This window comes from Callithrix jacchus, chromosome 8, assembly GCF_049354715.1.
Source record: "Callithrix jacchus isolate 240 chromosome 8, calJac240_pri, whole genome shotgun sequence".
In the NCBI taxonomy this organism is placed as follows: Eukaryota; Metazoa; Chordata; class Mammalia; order Primates; family Cebidae; genus Callithrix; species Callithrix jacchus.
The window spans coordinates 36,510,926-36,530,257 of NC_133509.1; the positions used below are offsets into that span (position 1 = coordinate 36,510,926).

Sequence of the window (19,332 nt, forward strand, 5' to 3'; positions counted from 1 at the left end):
TAGTGAATAATAGTAGTAACAGCTATCATTTTTCAGCTGCCTAATATATGTTAGAACATGTTACATGAGGCCCTTTATATTCATTATTTGAATCCTCAGTTTAACCACCATGGGATACTAAGCCTGGTAAGAAAACAGGCTCAGAAAAGCTAAGAAATTTGTCCAAGCTCATAAAGCTAGTAATAAAATGGCAAATTATTCAAAACAGTTTGGATCTAAAGCCCATGCTCTTTCCACTAACCCCTTAGAATTGATCTGGCAATAGCAGGGAATGAGGCATTCACAGCAGTGAATTTTCTAGATGACTATACTAACTTTAACATTTTATATGTCTGAAAAAGATATAATGCACTTCCTTCCTGTTTTGCTTTATTTTCTAACCAAAGTAGAAGCCTTTGTCTGACAACTTGGGATCATTTTTGGGATCATAACTGTGGACATTCTAATGTGGCTCAAACATATGGAAATGTGTAAAGCTATTTGCTGTGATGCTCAGCAACTCCAGCCCGGTAGGTTTCCATAGTTCTCTCCTTGCTAAGGCTGAACTGCCTTGCTGAAGCACGGATGGTGTCTTTCCCAACCCTTGCCCTAGCCCTCTGCGGTCAATTAGGAAATCAGACAATTCATGGGATACAAATAAATCTAAGTCAATATGGTCCTGGGATAAGAACTTGAAGGTGGCCCCTACTAAATACATCATATAATCTAGTTCTGATATTTTCTTCTTTCCTTCCCTAGATCTAGATAGTAGACTGTGATTTGCAGGGTGAGAGTCCCTGAAGATAGACCTCCAGAAAAATGGAGCCTCAGTAAACTAAAGTAATATCTTCTTTCACAGTATCACCTCATCACTTAATAATCCAATTTACTGAATCTCATCTTACTGTTCTTAAAATGGGATCACAGTCTCAAAATACATAACTACTAAAACTCATTGTAGAGCAAACTTTTCAGGACATTTATATATTTGTATTTAGTTGTGTAATACCTGAAATACAACATGTATTAAACACTCTCAGGAAGCTCTAATTTGATAATGATGGCAAACTCAGTCTTAAACTATAATCAAAATGGTGGTGGTAAAGGCCAAACGCATCCAAAAATCTTTCCTTAGCCTAAATACAATGTCTTCCAAACACCATTATGTCTCTTTCCTATCCAAAACCAGCAAAGGAAATATATAAATCCCACTTCTATACATCAAACATAACATTGATTGCATAGCACTTACTTCTCCCTGACCAGAAAACATGTAAGCTCGCTGTGGGAAGGACAGTTCCTATCTTATCTTCTGTACTCTACTCCCTGAGCCTTAGATAGCACCTTCCACTTAGCAAGCGCTTCTAAAGTTCTTTCAGTGTTTAATTCTCCTTCTGCCACCACTACTACTCCCTTCCCAATCAGTCCCTGGCAGGAGGGATAAAAAACTTCCTTCTATGAGATTGCTAAAATATCTGTATTAAGCAGTAGTATAAAAGACAGAATCTCTACTTTAAAATAAGGTCATAGTAAGGGTCTTAGAAAACATTCATGTTTAGTTTTCATATACCATTGATAAATGCAAGGTATCTGCATTCAGTATACAGCATTAACATATAAAAATAATATGACCTCACCTTAAAACAGATACCATGCATCATCAGTATTATTAATGTTGGTTCTTTTACAGTAAATTAAAATATTCTTTCCATACCTTTTAACTTTGGATTTTTTCCAGTTGGCCTTTTTAATACCCAAATTCACATATGATTCAGTGAGTTCTATATTTAATACTCCTTCTGAGTCACTTGGATGTATTCCTAGTTTTGCAGCAGACTCATAGAGAGAAATTTCATCTTTTAGTTCTGTTAATTCTTCCTACAATACAAAATTATTAAAAATTTTCATTATCTTCCTATATGAAAAAATCAGTCATTCTATCTATACTTCAAATTTTGTTTTAATGATCCATAGAAGGCAAAAAAACTTCTTCAAATATATTAGCAGTGTACATTATACTTTATAAAGGCCAGCACATAGCAGGTTTTCAGGTAAAACCTGAATGAATAAATGAATGAAAAAACAAACATAAGCATTTCCTCACACACCTCTGTCTCTTAGATTTTGTCCTCCATGGAAAGTGGTATGTTTCTTGGGCTGAAATGCTGACGGCGGCACGGCATTTTCTGGCTTACTAGAGTACAGGACAAAGCATGCTGATTTGCCAAGAATGTGTTGTAGTTTAGCCTGCCAGTGGTGAAAAGGCAAAATACCTCTTTTGGTGGAGGTAATAGTGGAACTCTTCTCCCATATTTTCCTCCCCCTCCAGTGGAAAATGTAAGAGTACTGGAGGAGGATATGAAAGAATTGCAGCAAATTCAACTTTCCCCACCCCCATAAATGAACTGATCTCTGGGATACACCCAAAGATGAAAAGACATGCCACTTGAAGGAGGTGGCAGGCAGACTGGCAGGAAGGGCACAGCCTTGGCTCTGCAATTAAACAGACCTATGCTTGACTTGCCAGCCGTGTGAAGGAGATGGTGAACAATTCCCATCGGCTGGTTTGAAGGTGGTCCAACCACCTCTATTATACAGAGAAACTCAGGATTCGAAAGGTGATATAACTACTGCCTAATTCAGACACCCATTGAATCTCTTCCAAGTGGCAACACTCACTTGTAAAGCCTTGTTCATGTTTTCACTCATAGCATGTGCCTTCTGTGCTTGCTGCAGCTGGAATTGTAGCTGAGCCGCCTCTTGTACTGACCCTGTACAGGAAAGAACCATAGGATACACTGAAAAACTAAGGGGACAAAGTACTTAAGATCTACAGAAGACTTGAATCCTCTGAGGCTCTGCTTCATTACCGCTGTCTCTTTAGAAACACACACAGAACCTGTGAGACCCAGAAGGCATAAGTCTGAGCCAGACATCTCCAAGATTTACTATGGCATCCCCTATGACCTTGGGCAGTTCAAGGCATGGGCTACCTTGACCTTTTTATGAATCAAATCAGCCACATCTACAGACCTTAACATTCCGGAAGTCCTTTAATAGGAGCATAACACTCCAACTCATGGAAAGCCAAAGAAAAAAAATTCTTTGGAACCCATTTCTACCCTGCAATAAGAAAACTCTATCGTGCTGCCTTTAACTTCTTTCTAAATGCTTTTCTATCCAGCATCTCCACCTCCACATGTAAATGAAGTATAATAGGTTATAATTCTGAAACTTTAGAAACCTAATATTTTAAATGTACTGGGCAAGGTGGTGGGGGCACTATTCCCATTTTAAAAGGGACGTTATTAGGTTTCAAAAGAAAATGACCATCTGGGAAATGATTAAGTGAAGCAATGATAGCATAAAGAAAATAATATTTTCAAAGCATTTAATGGCCAGGAAAAAGGCTCACCAAGTAATGCCAAGTGAAAACAAAGGCTATAAAACTAAACAGGGAGGGGCCCTTAATAAAGCATAATCCAAATTTTGCTCCCTACCAAGACGTATATACACATATATTTAGGCAGTCTTTGACTTTAGTACTTTCAACTTTTAAATAACCCACGCTTTCACGTATCGTACCACCAGTCTAAATTACCTTTCATATCCCAAAGTGTGACTTTCATATACCAGTTAACAAATAACTGTTGACCTATTTTCACGATGTGAGCTACTCACCAGTAAACAGGGAAGTTTTGTCTATATAGCAGTGTTTGTACAAATGTGATCATTTTATTGCTCTTTGCTCTAATATCATTTTATAAAAATTAATAAGAAATAAAACAACTGCTAAAACTAAAATGATAGGAAGCATATGTCTCAAACTTAGTACCATGGATACCATATCAGAAACCTTAAGCATGACAACAAAAATGTAACTCTCTGGCCTCAACCAACTAGGTAAGTCACTATTCCACTATGAGGGGAACAACGTGAAAGAAGTTATACAAAGGATAGAATTACATGATCAAATATTGGGCCTTAAAAAGCAAAATATAATGGGATTTTACAGTCATTTTTAGTTTTCAGGGATAGAAATTACCTTATAATGTATTTCATTGTTCAATTTTTGCATGTTCAGCTTTAGTATGTTTTCAGAAATGCAATAAAGAAGCAGGAAATTGTCTATGTGTGTACATATCATTTGAAGGAAATACATTCAAACACTAACAATAATTATCTCAGTAGAATTATGGTTATTTTTATTTGGTACTTTCTACTGGTCTCCCGCTTCCAAATTATTTAATAAAAATAAACTGGCCGGGCGCAGTGGCTCACGCCTGTCATCCTAGCACTTTGGGAAGCCGAGGCAGGCGGATAGCAAGGCCAAGAGACCAAGACCATCCCAGCCAACATGGTGAAACCCCATATCTACTAAAATTTCAAAGATTAGCTGGACGCGGTGGTGCATGCCTGTAATCCCAGCTACTCAGGAGGCTGAGGCAGGAGAATGGCTTGAACCCAGAGGCAGAGGTTTTAGTGAGCCAAGATTGCACCACTGCACTCCAGCCTGGAGACAGTGAGATTGTCTCAAAAAAAAAACAAAAACAAACTAAACCTTTACACACACACACACACACACACACACAATCTTTTTAAGAAACGTATCACTGATTGTGTTTTCTGTCCCTTCTGGATTTTTACAATTCATGGATCCCACTATATTCTTTCTGTGGGGAGACAGTGGACCCGCCAGACACCTACCGGACTGCAACAAATGGGCACATTGCTTTTGACTCTCCTCTAGACTTCTTGTCAACCTGTTAATTATCTCAGTCTTTTCTAACTTGATTGCTTCTTGATTCCTTTCCAGTTGTTTCACATGATCTTTCAAATGAGAGCAAATGTCTTCCTAAATTGAAAAAAAAGTTCAGCAAGTCATTTTCTTGAAGGATTTTAATAAAGATTAAACTAAAAATTATGATACCCAATTGGATTTTATGTCAAATACAAGAGCATCACATGGCAGCATCACCTCTGCTACAAGGTTAAGTGCACAGAACTCGGAGTTGAGAGCTTGGGTGAGGCTTCAACTCTCCAGTCTGTTTCTTCTTTTGTAATTATGCTAACACAGGTTGAATTAGATGCTTTCTAAAGTCTCCTTCGATTCTATATTCACAAGACAATGTTATTCAAAAATTAGATTTTATTCAAGCCAAAGAAAATGTATTACATTCCTATATGTATTTTATACTATCAGTAAAAGTGTGTGTGTATATATTTATATGTATACACATACATACATATATACATATATATACACATATATATGTATATATGTAGCTAGACTGCTTTGAATCTTGCAATTTGTATCCCAAAACAGTAAGGATATAGAAAACCACATGAAAACTCACTGTATTCTAAGCAGCCAAAAGTTCATTCCATTAAGAGCAGCCAAAAATAATCTTTCCCTCTTCTGAACTTCTTTTAAACTTGATCTGTTCCTCTCTTATCTTTCTCTACCTTTGACATGTCTTATTTCTCTTAATAGCCCCCTTGAAGGTACTTCTGCAGTGCCTTAGACACATCAAGTGCTACAATAAACACTTGAAAAATAAACGACAAAGATAGGGTAAATGTGTATGTGTATATGCATAACTATATATGATTACACAAAATATAGAGTGTATATGCAATATACTCAAGTTTCTAACAAAAGAAAATGTGTTTGGGTGTAATGAACCACGGGAGTCCTAAGTCCAGGTAGAACAAATACACCGTCAAAATCATCACCTCTCTTTAAAAAAGGCTACACAGGCTGAATTCCGGGCAGATGGCAGAGGATGGGAGAGGCAGGGGAGTAAATTAAGTTAAATAATTGAAATTACCCAAGAAAACATAAAGAAAATAAGAAATAAGCAGAACACTGAGAAAGTGCTTTGAAGTAAAGAAAAGCCCTTAGACTTCTGCTGCCTGATCTGTAGTATAACCTAAAGCCCAATAATACCTTCAGGATACGAACACAAGGTACATCCCATAAGGGCACTAACACAGAAGTTCCTTGAAGCAAAAAGATTCTGAAGTCTCCTATTTTAACTTAAAAATTCATGTGAATTTTGTATTCTATTTCATAATGAAGCTGTGTTTGCTTTAAATTTTTTCTACTAAATTTTTGAGCAAAATGAAGCTTCTGGAAACTGGTCCATGTTTATTCAGCACAGCAAACTTCCTGGCACACTGCTGCTAATTCCAGGCCAGCTTGAGAAACCTGGTTCTAAAGTGCCAAAGTAACGTGGCAAACACAATGAATGAGCTCATATTAATGACAGCATGACAGTAATGACAGCAAGAAGGGGTGGAGAGACAGCTAATATTTTATCCTGGGATGGTCACAATTGTGTTTACAAGGGACTAGGAACTAGCAAACAAAGTTAAAGAAAAGGTGGACATATATTTTAAAAAATTGTACGCCAAGCATGGTGGTTCATGCCTGTGTAATCCCAGCACTTTGAGGGGCTGAGGCGGGAGGATCACCTGAGGGCAAGAGTCTGAGAGCAGCCTGGTCAACATGGTAAAACCCCGTCTCTACTAAAAATACAAAAACTAGTGGAGCGTGGTGGCATGCACCTGTAATCCCAGCTACTCAGGAGGCTGAGGCAGGAGAATTGCTTGAACCCAGGAGGCGGAGGTTGCAGTGAACTGAGATTGGGTCACTGCACTCCAGCCTGGGCGGCACAGTGAGACTCGGTCTAAACAAAAAATTGTAAAGAAAAGGCAGAGTCTGCCAATAATTTGATTATATGTAACAATCAATTAAACCATGGTGTATCCTGTTGACAACTTCAGGAAAACAGATTATACTCATAAAACTATAAAGTTTTAATACCAAAATCAAAACAAGATGAGTAGCTCAATCTTTGCCATGATTAGCTTGAGTAGTTCAAGACTGACATGGGCAGACATTTTCCAAGACTGAGACAAGTGAAATGATAAAGATATGACAACTGAACTGCAGCCTAGGCAACAGAGCAAGACTGCAACTCAAAAAAAAAAAAAGAAGAGAGAGAGAGAGAGAGAGATGATAGAGATGACAGCTGAATCTGTGGGAGGAAAAAGAACTGAACTAGGTTGTAGTGCACAGGAAAATGAGGACTAGACCACACACAAAGTCTGTGGGAGTCTCTAAGCCAACAGAAAGTGTTCCAAGTAGAGCCTTTAAATAGAACATTAAAGAAAAGGTAGAAGGTGATGACATAGAAAACAAAGTCTGTGACTTCACTGAAAGCTGAAGATTTCAAGGAGATGGAATGAAGAAAAGTAATATACCAGCAACGAGATCATCAGAGATCTTAACATGATAATTCTATAACTGGGAAGAGGTAAAAGTCAGTTTGCTGGAGAGAGTCCAGGAGATAGTTTACTAGGAGAAAATTATGACATTGGAGGAACACTGTGAGCTCCAAGAAGCCCGTTTCTTTCATCTTTTCTATCTCACTAAAAAAACTCAAGGGAAAATCAACCCCATAAAAAGAACTGTTATAATATGTTGTGAATGCATATAATCTTTTCTACTCAGAAAAGCTGGTATCTTAAGAAAAACACTAATAATTTTACAATCCATATATTTCTCAAAATATACTAGCTTTAATCTCAAAATATACCAGTTTAAAAACAAAATATATTTTGTTTTGTAGATTCAGAGGATATGTGTGCAGGTGTGTAACATGGATATGTGGCATGATGCTGAGGTCTGGGCTTCTATTAGGCACTTTCGAATACCACTTTGCAAAGCAGCTACGCAATTATATGCTGAGCCTAACATCAGCCATGCTCTGTTTAAATAACGAAACAAAGTAAAAATAGGCAAAGAATGCAACAGTGGGAAAAGATCTTAGCACCTTCAATTTATGGGTTCAGGAGTCTGAAGCCCACCCAGCAAAGAATCAAGAATTTGTTCTGACTTTAGTCTTAGAGGTCTTCTATTGAAGGGGGTGCGGGAGTGGACAACAGAGAATGCAGTGGGCACAGGGATAGAACACACTACAACTTCCTTCCAACCCATCCCTAATGAAACTGTGTTTAAGTCAACAGAGAATGGAGACCTCCAACCCAGTATGGAAAAGCCCCCAGGATCCACTCTTTAGTCCTCCAAGAAGGGCTACTGTCCAAGTCCAACTAATGCTTGGACATTAATAACGTTAATGCTACCCTATGTTTTACCAAAATTAACTTAAAAATGAAATAAAAACTTATGAAACTTATCTAAAATTCTATTTGTCTAAATATTCTATAAAGTAGACTTTTCAATAATCTGGTATAGACTTCAACTTTGTTTTTGTTTTAAACAGAGTCTCACTCCATTACCAAGGCTGGAGTGCAGTGGTGCAGTCATGGCTCACTGCAGCCTCAACCTTCTGGGCTCAAGCAATCCTCCCACCTCAGCCTCCCAAGTAGCTGGGACTAGAGATGCACGCTACCACACCTAGTTAATTTTTTATTTTTTTGTAGAGACAAGGTTTCACTATTTTTCCCAGGCTAGTCTCGAATTCCTGGGCTCAAGTGATCCACCTGCCTCAGTCTCCCAAAGTGCTGGGATTACAGGCATGAGCCACTGTACCTGGCCTTCATCTTTTCCTACTCCTATATATCCTCCATACTGATCAAATTTACAATGTTTTTTCTATATAAAATACATAGTGAAATAGATCTAATAAAAACACATATAAATACATGTAAAAAAGAAAATGATATACAAATAATTATTGCCAGTAATGCAACCTTAATAGTTCTACCTGAAAGCATGGAAAAATTCAGAGGCATCGATATAGGTCAGAAATAACCCAAATCAGCATGAATTTTAAGTGTGGTGAAATTTTCTGTACCCTCACATCTGATTTTTCTTCTCTTCTTCCCTTAGGTTAAATCAATTTTGAAATTATGTTAAGAAAAATGCTTTCTGAAATTTTATTCACTTAAGTGATTACCTAGAGTTATGAGGCACAAGCAAACTCACCCCCTGGCTCATATTTAGCTAACAATATTTTATTCCCTCTTAAGCAAAAATAATAAAAATTCACTGTGCAATATGCCCATGCTTCAAATCTCATTAAGTCTAGATCAGACTGTCTTCTTTATTTTATAAATTATACTGTCCTCAAAATTAACTCTTCTCCCAAGTATCATTGCTCAACAGATTGTATCAATAGGTGAATTACCAACTGCTGGGAGACCCAAGTAAGGCTTTCTGCTGGTTAAGCGCCCAAGAAAACCTCTCAGGTTCCAGCCAGCCTCTGGCACGCTCATTTGTTTTGATCTGGATTTATTCTAGGACCATGTAAACAATATGCACAAATAACTCTACAAATAAAAAACAAGTAATGTGAAAACTGAGAAAGTACTAATAATCATATAAGAAGCAGAGTTTCCAAAAGTGTACCTTTAGGATGTATTCTCAGATTAAAATTTCACTGGCTTTTAAGTTTCACTCACGTCACATACAATCTAACATTTACTACATACATGCAAGAATTCTATAAGATGAACCATAAAATATCAGCTACAAAACATAACCAGCTTTACTTGCTGATAACAATTGCTCATTTGAGATCATCCCAACCTGCTCTTTAAGTGCAGCAACTGTGGCATCCAAATTCTTTTGTAAGGACAATACTTGCTCTTCGTACTTCTTTGTGAGGCCCATGACAATGCTCTCATGCTGTTCTCTAGCTCGCTGAAGTGATTCAGAATGATGCAGGTCCACCAGCTGCTGCTTCACACTTTCCAGAGCCATTTCAGTTGTTCTGGACTTCTTGATCATCTAGTAAATACACACAAGATATCCATGTTTAAAATATCTGCAGAGTATTTTAACTCTGTGCTGTCTATAAACTTCTTTTACTATAAACTAAAACTCAAGAATGTTTTAATGAGAGTAAAGAAGAAGGGGTCTCCACTCATCATGGCTCAAGCTCCTTAAAATGTCCCTAGCTGGGACCCTCCAGGCCCATAGTTGTTGGAAACAGTGTTCTCTGAGAAAAATTCATTTGATAGTTACCTTTGGGGAGTGAAAGAGGATTTTGCGCAGCATGATGGATGTGACTTTAAGGCAAGGAATCTGCTGCTGCTGTGATGGCCTCAGTGCTGTTTGCATTGCTCTATGACCCAAGTATGGGGTAACCCAAATTGTTAGGTCATAGAAGAATGACAACTGCTGCTTCAAAGACTGATGAAAACTGCCAATGGTCACTTACTAAAAACAGTTTTCAAAACTATAACTGCACAGCTGTTATTGTAGGCAAGATCATAGCCCCCTGAAATGCCTATGTCTTAATCCCCCAAACCTGTGAATAAGTTATATTACATGGGAAGGGAATATTAAGATTGTACATGGAATTAATATTGCTAATTAGATTGCCTTAAAATAAGGTGAATATCCTAGATCATCCAGGTGGGCCCAATGTAACCACAGGGTCTGTAAATGAGGAAAACTAAGGCAGAAAAGTCAGAACAAGAGAGATTCAACCAGCCATTGCTGTCTTTGAAGACAGAAATGGGCCACAAACCAAGGAACACAGGCAGCCTCTAGAAGTTGGAAATAGTGAGAAAATGAATTCTCCCCTAAAGCTTCCAGAAAGCAATGCAGCTTTGCTGACACCCTGATTTTCGCCTACTGAGACCCATATCAGACTGCTGACCTCCAGAACTGTGAGATAGATTTGTGTTGGTTCAAACCACTAAATTTGTAGTCATCTGTTACAGCAGCAATAGGAAACTAATACACTTGATGATTCTGCTGCTTTTTTTATGCTACACTATTATTTGATAAAGTAATTGCTAACATAAAAAGATGACAAAGTTATAACCATTTACTACATAAAAGCAATTTAACTTTTTAATCTAGTAACTATCAGTTTTCAAAAAGTTAAAAGTAATCTACATTACATACAATAATGAAAATTTCAAAAGAGAAATATTCTTCATCCTATCCCAGAGACTGCCGATTTATTCCATTAATGCTTTCATTGCTAAGAGATCCATCCATTAAATAACACGGATAATTTGTGCCAAGCAGGGTTCTAAACACTAAGGACATAATGACCACACACAGAAAAGGTCTATGCTCTTACTACTTTCTAGTGGGAAGGAACTGTAAATAACAAGTAAACAAATGAGATCATTTCAGATAGTTATAGAATAGAGTAATAGGACATGGCATGATGAAGATGAGTTGGAGGATGAAGCTATGGGCTGCCTCACATATAAAGTGAATGGGAAGTCCTCTGAAAAGGACCTGAACGACGAGCAGGAGCCAGACGTAAAACAACACTGTTTAATCGCTTTCATTAAACCATCCTCAGACTTAGCTACAAGTCTCACCCAAAACCAAGCTCATTATTTCAGTCACTTTCACTTTTAACCATGCCCCCTGGAAAAAATGAATCAACCACCACCAGGCTTAGCTACCAATGACTTGTGACTATTTCCAAAAATCAAATGGCTATCTCATTAATCAAAGAATGTGAATGTGTCACCACTTTAAACTCAAGTCTAAAGAACAGTTCTCCAAATGGTTAAGAAGCTGCAGAATTAAAAAATAAAATAAAAGCTTCTCAGGATACCAGTTCTGGAGGAAAGTATTTCAGTCAGGAAATTTAAGTTCTAATGCTTTGTCAATAACTTCAAAGTTCTTCTAAATTTAGTCCTGCCCTATAAAAAGTTTTGTTAAATAACTGAACTTTTAACTTTTTTACTGTACATAAGTTAAAATAGGTACCTGTTCTTCATTGACTTTTAATGCTTGTATTTGAGTCTCCAGTGCTTTTATTTGAGCTTCAAGCTGTATCTCTCTTTCTTTTCCATCCTGAAAGAGTTTCTGTGATTCTCGAAGGCTGAGAGTCAAACCATCCTTTTCATCTATGGTATTAAAAATATTTATATAAATGTTACTGTAGAGGGACCCCAATGTCACAATCACTATCAGATATCACATCTGTATCATATATAAACGTGGTTGAATTAAATTTAATTCAGAAAAATTAACTTTAGTTGATTTAGAGAAAACCAAATAAAGAAATATTTATTTATTTATTTATTTATTTAGAGAGAGGGTCTCGCTCTGTCACCCAGGCTGGAGTGCAGTGGCACAATCTAGGCTCACTACAACCTCAGTCTCCGAAGTAGCTGGGATTACCCACCAGCTACCACCACCTACCACCTTATCTGTGGCACCTACCACCACTCACAGATAATTTTTGTATTTTTAGTAAAGATGGGGTTTCACTATGTTGGCCAGGCTGATCTCGAACTCCTGACCTCAAGTGATCCACCCACCTTGGCCTCCCAAACTCCTGGGATTAAAGGCAACCTTGCCCAGCCTCAAATAAATAAATAATTTAAAATTAAAAATTGAAGGAAAAAAAAAACACCTAAATGACACCAAAACAATTTTTTTTAGACAAATTTCCTTTAAAAATATTATTAGGGTTGGGGCCGTGGCTCACACCTGTAATCCCAGCACTTTGGGAGGCCGAGACAGGCGGATCATGAGGTCATGAGATCAAGACCATCCTGGCCATCATGACGAAACCCCGTCTCTACTAAAAATACAAAAATCAACTGGGTGTGGCGGCACACGCCTGTAGTCCCAGCTACTCGGAAGACTGAGGCAGGAGAATCGCTTGAACCCAGGAGGTAGAGGTTGCTGTGCCAAGATCACACCATTGCACTCCAGCATGGGCAACAAAAACAAAAAAAAATTATTGCATCCCTTTTAAACTCCTGCTAATCAAAGAAGTTATCTGAGGACTAATTATCCCACACATATTGCACTGAACTGTTAAACTCACCTAATCTTAAATTCTTCCCACATACTTTGCTATAACAGCTCACAAGTTCTTCTCTCAAAATAAATTTTACGAGCATTGCAGAAAGAGACATTTTCACCATCAATTACATTTGAAATGAGCTAGAGTTCAATCACAAAATTATTCTGCAAATGAAAGTTTAATGTGGACCAAAACTACAGAAAACACAGGAGTAAGCAATTAAAATTGGAATCTGTATTTACTCTTATGTGTTTATCCCAGATATGCTACTTCACAATCACTAACTCTTATTTGGATTAAAACCTTTATGGTAATTTGTAGCCCCAGAAAACGTTGCAGTGAAAACTAAGTACAAATCACTCTGAAAATTGGAATACTTCATCTAGAGAAACGACATAAGGAATCGACAACTTTTTTTAAGACAGAATGCCATCAGTATAAATAGGCTGGGTGCTGTGGCTCACACCTGAATGCAGAGCATTTTGGGAGTCCAAGGCAGGTGGATCACCTGAGGTCAAGAATTCAAGACCAGCCTGGCCAACATGGCGAAATCCCTAGTCCCTACTAAAAATACAAAAATTAGCCGGGTGCGGTGGTGGGTGCCTGTAATCCCAGCTACTCGGGAGGCCAAGGCAGAGGAATCACTTGAACCCAGAAGGCAGAGGTTGCAGTGAGCTGAGGTTCTGACATTGTACTCCAGCCTGGGTGACAGAGCGAGACTCCATCCCAAAAATAATAATAATGTTCAACGATTCTAAAAACCTAAGCGAGAACCTAAGAGAGAAACAGGAAAAAATGAGGACTCCAAAATAATGTGTCCTTTTTAAAAAAAAAAAAAATTACACTTTAAATTCTGAGGTACATTGGCAGAATGTGCAGATTTATTATAGGTACACACATGCCTTGTGGTTTTTGTTGTTGTTGTTTGAGACAGAGTCTCGCTCTGTCACCCAGGCTGAAGTGCAGTGGTGCTTTCTTGGCTCACCTCCACCTCCACCTCCCCGGTTCAGGTAATGCTCCTTCTCCTGCCTCAGTCTCCTGAGTAGCTGGGATTACAGGCTCCCGCCACCATGCCTGGCTAATTTTTGTATTTTTAGTAGAGACAGGATTTCACCATGTTGGCCAGGCTGGTCTCAAACTCCTGACCTCAAGCGATCTGCCCCACTTGGCCTCCCAAAGTACTAGGATTACAGGCGTGAGCCACCACACCTGGTATCCAAAACAGAGTATTCTAAAGAGAAGTCATCCAAGGCAAACACTCAGAAATCCTAGCTTTTGTTTTGCTATGTGTCACTCGCTATGAACCCTCTGACCAAGTGCTTTAACTCTCTAAGCTTTGTATTTAATACGAGGTTATTGGAAATAAGATATCTAGCTCCAGTGTACCTCATAAATAACAGCATCCAGCACCTTACCTTTTATTATCAGAAGCTGGTGATTCAGATATCGAATTTGACGTTCACTTTCATTTAACTTTTCAACCAAGTTCTCCAGTTGTCTCTCTTTTGCTTTGTTAAGAACCTGAAGTTGAATAATCTGCATATTTTCTGCAGATTCTGGGAATTAAAGGCAATTTATTAGATAAAAACATACCAAAATATAAATTTAGTCATTTAAAGCAGTGTTTTTCAAACTATGGCTACAACATTTTAGAGCATCATGAAATCAATTCAGTGAATTGTGACTAGAATTAAAATAGAGAGACTATATCAGACTGTATCACATAGTAAGAATCAGTGTTATTTTGTGAAACTTTTGTTTCATTTATATATGCTTGTTCATAGAGATGTATGTTGCAGACCACATCACGATGTAAAAAATATAGTTTCTGGCAGTGGGACACTGCCAAAAAAGTTTGAAAGTCATTGGTTGAGGTTATAACCCTGAATCACTAACTACCATTTTAGCCAATTAAAAATTAGTATATAACAACTGCAATGAAATAAAGTAATATTCTCTCAGAAAATTTAAAACAAAACAAGTACATCAACTTCTATAAAATCATTTTTACAGAAAATTTCTAGACAGCCTCAAAATATTTTATTTTAGGCAGGACTGGGGAAAATGTTATATTTATATTTATGCTAGCATATAACTGCTGAATTAATTAGCTAGTGAACAGATTAATCAAGAATTTTGGGAAGAAAGGGAGGGAGGGGAAGGACTGAAAAACTATCCTTGGATACTATGTTCACTACTTGGGTGATGGGTTTACTAGAAGCCAAACCCCAGCATTATTTAATATACCCATGTAACAAACCTGCAAATGTACTCCTCAAATCCATAATTTTAAAAAAAAAAGGCCGGGCATGGTGGCTCAGGCCTGTAATCCCAGCAATTTGGGAGGCCAAGGTGGGCAGATCACGAGGCCAGGAGTTCAAGACCAGCCTGGCCAACATGGTGAAACCCTGTCTCTACTAAAAATATAAATATTAGCTAGGCGTGGTGGCAGGTGCCTGTAATACCAGCTACTTGGGAGGCTGAGGCAGGAGAATCATTTGAACCCAGGAGGAAGAGGTTGCAGTGAGCCAAGATCACACCATTGCACTCCAGCCTGGACAACAGTGCAAGACTACGTCTCAAAAAAAAAAAAAAAAAGAATTTTGAAGTCTTCTTTCAGAAACAATAAACAATCAGTCATTTGAGGACCACTTGAAAAAGAGTCAGAGACAAAAATGAAGAAAGAATTGGTAGGAGGATAATGCTTCAACTACATAAATATTCTTCACTTCCTATAAGAACAATGTTTCTGTAAGCTTACAATCAGAAATAAATGCATTTACTAAGTTTTAACCACTTGCTAACTAAATAATTCAGTCCTCTTTCAAAACAGAGATCTGGTTAAATAAAGAAAATTAAAGACTGAAAAGTTTCTACAAGTCTTACAGTAGAGCTAGCCCAGAAATAAATAGTCTTTAAGCCCCACCTGTCTTCAAACTCTTTTTTTAAACTACTGTTGCTAAGAAACTATCATCACTAAATTGGCACTACCATTAAGTTATTTAACTTCCAAATGTCAACCTTAGACAAATGTATACCGAACTCAACTTGTAGAAGTGCAGATTGTTTAGAAAGGTGAGGAAAGTGTCTATATGCAGGAAGACCAGGAGACATAAATATAACTTTTCAAGGGAACTGAAAGAGTAAACACTAAGGAGCTGTCACGTCACTGCTGTGACCTAAAACCAGTTATATACACTGTCCACTTCCTCATTCCACAAAAAAACTTAGAAACAAAAAGAAGCCACCCTCATATTTGCTGTTGATGCCTTCAGGGGAAAATGGAGTTCCGGGCCTCCCCCATAAGTACCCTGCCATCCCAGTGTACGATGGAACAACACTATGGAATCACAACACAAAAGTCCAGTTTTCTCTTTGGTATAGCCCAGGTAAGCCCAAATATCCAGTATGACTTTTTCCCTACCAATTAAAGGGAAACAAAAAATAAAACAAAAAACTTGTTGCCACGCTCTAGAATTATACTGGCTCTTCAATATGCCCAATAATTAGAAGCTATTTAGTATGCCAGAGAGTATGACAAGAGTAATTCAGTAAAGTCACTATACAGGTTTACATTTTGGAATTTTTGTTTTTTGATACCAGCCCCTCATATCAAAATTCTCCAGTAGCTATAGCACTTTTTTCATTCTCATATTTATATACACACTGTACAAAAAATGTGGCAAATGTCCCATGACTGAACCTGATATCCAAGTAATTCTGAATATAAAGTAATTTACGTCAGAGTAGACTAATTATTACACTAAAAACTGCAAAAATCAAAAGAAAAAAGTTGATGATAGCGCTGATGTATTAAATTACACTTCCATATAGTAAGAAATCTGAGGGTGAAAACTATGTTTCATTTTCCAAATTAGGCTTCAGTCAAAAAAATATGAAGTTCATAAAAAGTCTTTTTTAATTTTCTTAAATTTCAGATGAGCTCCAGTCTCCTGTATGATAGGCGAGGATACTAACTACTATCCAAATGAGGAGAAAAGACTTAACAAGCTAGAATGACTGAAATATGCAGTTGGGAAAATGTCTTTTAACTTTTCATTCTGGAAAATTTCAAATATACAAGAAAGTAAAGAGAACAGTATGATGAATCTCCACAAACCCATTTCCCAGATTCACCAACTATGAACTCATGGCCAGTTCAGCCGCATCTATATTCCCACCTAACATTACCCATCAACAATATATTATTTTAAAGTAAATTCGAGACTTCATGTCAGTTTTTTCATAAACACTCTTAGTATATATCTCTAAAAATAAGGCTCTTTGAAATATCAAGCACAATTCTATGTCATACTCAAAATATAATAATGCTTGAATGTGCTCAAATATTCACTGTTCAAATTTCCCCAATTATGTGGTATTAAAAAATAAATATAAACTTGATACCTACTCTCATTAGCTCCTAAAAATTGTTGTTGCAGGCCTTCAAATGTGTCACTTCCTGTTATCTCTGGGGCTGGTGAGCCATTGTTTGGGGCAGAAGACTGATACGGCTTATATATCACTTTATTATACGGTTCCAAACCTTGACAACTGGGACCCTGTGGTGAACCAAATTGCTATTATAGATGACAGAAGAAACTGACAATTAAGATTTGGCCTTTTCTTCCAAAATCATCTGAATTAGACACCTAAATTTTATGTTACAGAACTTACTTTTGTTAGTTACAAAGTTTTATATGTATATATACATACATACACACACATGCACACACATACGGACACACATATATAAACATATCTGCTTAAAAGTAGCACTTATTGTTATTTAACACTATTAATTGAAAGTCTGCAATACATATAGACACCTAAATTCTACTTTTGAGCACACAATGAAGCCAATTTTATAAATAAAACTCAAGAATTCCAGTAAGACTATATACAAATATTTTAATACAACTGATTTAGATTATGCCAACATCTTGGGAACATAAAAATGCACACATTCAATACATGAACATGGAATACAGTGCCTCATATCTAATAAATATTCGATAACCCTTATGGGCTGAATAACATTCCATGGAGAGAGAATTAAGAGAAAATAACCACTTAACAGCACCCAAAAATCCATCCTGTCATGCATGGCACAGACTAGCTGTTGAGGTATTTGCTGTCATCAAGAAATTCTAAGAAGCAACTAACTATATCCTGAGGTCTTACTTCATCAAACCCTCCCACAGGAAAAACAAGCCTTTTTGTTTTTTCCTTAAAATTCATCCTGTCTACTGTTTCATTGCCAAACAAAACAGATATCAGCTTTGACATTGTTTAACTTAAAATTTGTTATGAGTGGTGAGCAGAAAAATTGAGAAAATTAAATGTCACCTCCATAGAATTACTGCTTTAAAAACTACAATGAGACCTGAACAGAGCTCCTCACTGAAGCACAGGGCAGTGGTAGAAGCAGCAGTAAATGAGGATAGCTATTCTTTGACAGACTTAACTTTCAATGTTTAAACAACTGTATCCAAAGAGCTTCTATTTTAAACTTTTGACTTAAGATCATGATTGTATTAGAATGTAAACAGAAAATACCATGACTAATTCACCATGAACCTGAATAAGTGCCCCCTCAAAATTTCGTGTGGTTAAATCATCTTACCACTGCACTTACATACATTTCCTAAACACACACAAATATCCTAAGTTTTTACAATACCTGAAAATGGTTCCACTGAGGATCTGAAAATTTAATTATATTGGTTGGTTGGTTGTTAAATTCCTGTTTCTGACCATTGGTATACGGCCTAAAGTTTTCAGGAAGGTGATATAGATCAGTCTGTTCACATTTACTTGGAGGACTATAACCACTTCCGCCTTCATCTCCACCTTCTTCAGGGTGGTACCCAGGATGTCGGTCTTCAGTTTTATTTCTGTTTTCTTCCCAGACATTCCCACATTTTTCTCCAGCATATAAATTCTGAATTTCATTATAGTCCTATTAGATAACGAGAGTAAAACAAAAGCACGAAGATCCATTCCCACCCTCACCTGTGTCATCATCACACCAGACACTTACATTTATACGTTGAGATTTGGGCAGCACTTGCTCATTCCAGTTCATCTCTAATTGCTCAGGATGATGTGGTCTTGAGAAAAAGGAATACTTTCCATTTAAAGTGTATCATTTATTTGTACATCGATAACACAAAGAACCCCAAGATTTTAATGTCTTTCCCGCCAACCTCACCCCAAATTTTAATAATCTATTTACAATTTTATAATCATGTACAATATTAAACTACATCAAAAGAAAAAGACTTATAGAATTGTAATATACAAGTGAAAGTGACTTCAGGTGCTTACTCTCTGTCTGTGCCATCCTCGCTGTAGTCCGAATCATGGAGCTCAGGAGAGGAGAGGTCGTCATCCAGCATGTCATGGGGAAGGTCTGTGAGTAACTGCTGCAACTGAGTCAGAAGGTCTGCATCAATATCATACCAACCGAAAAACAAGTCACCAAACCAAAGCTGCCTAGGAATGAGTGGTTAGTGACTGTAGAAGTCAAAGAAGTTCGTAATTCCCTCTTAACTAATTTCTTAAGTTCCACACAAATTATATT

General features: G+C 37.2%; 1 protein-coding gene across 18 annotated transcripts in view; it reads right to left on the reverse strand.

Moving 5' to 3' along the window:
• Positions 1-19,332, reverse strand: part of CEP152 (centrosomal protein 152) — an 82,906-nt gene that overhangs the window by 43,898 nt on the left and 19,676 nt on the right. For 9 of the 18 annotated variants that reach the window (XM_078334212.1, XM_035259612.3, XM_078334209.1 and 6 more), the window contains 10 exons: positions 19,077-19,180; positions 18,790-18,859; positions 18,430-18,708; positions 17,158-17,326; positions 14,162-14,302; positions 11,696-11,835; positions 9,539-9,739; positions 4,687-4,834; positions 2,659-2,750; positions 1,694-1,857 (listed from right to left, as the gene is read on the reverse strand). In XM_078334212.1, coding sequence (XP_078190338.1) covers positions 1,694-1,857; positions 2,659-2,750; positions 4,687-4,834; positions 9,539-9,739; positions 11,696-11,835; positions 14,162-14,302; positions 17,158-17,326; positions 18,430-18,708; positions 18,790-18,859; positions 19,077-19,180 — 1,508 coding nt within the window. The remainder of the gene's footprint in view (positions 1-1,693; positions 1,858-2,658; positions 2,751-4,686; positions 4,835-9,538; positions 9,740-11,695; positions 11,836-14,161; positions 14,303-17,157; positions 17,327-18,429; positions 18,709-18,789; positions 18,860-19,076; positions 19,181-19,332) is intronic. The other 9 variants (XM_035259614.3, XM_002807190.7, XM_078334211.1 and 6 more) reach the window with 2 other exon arrangements.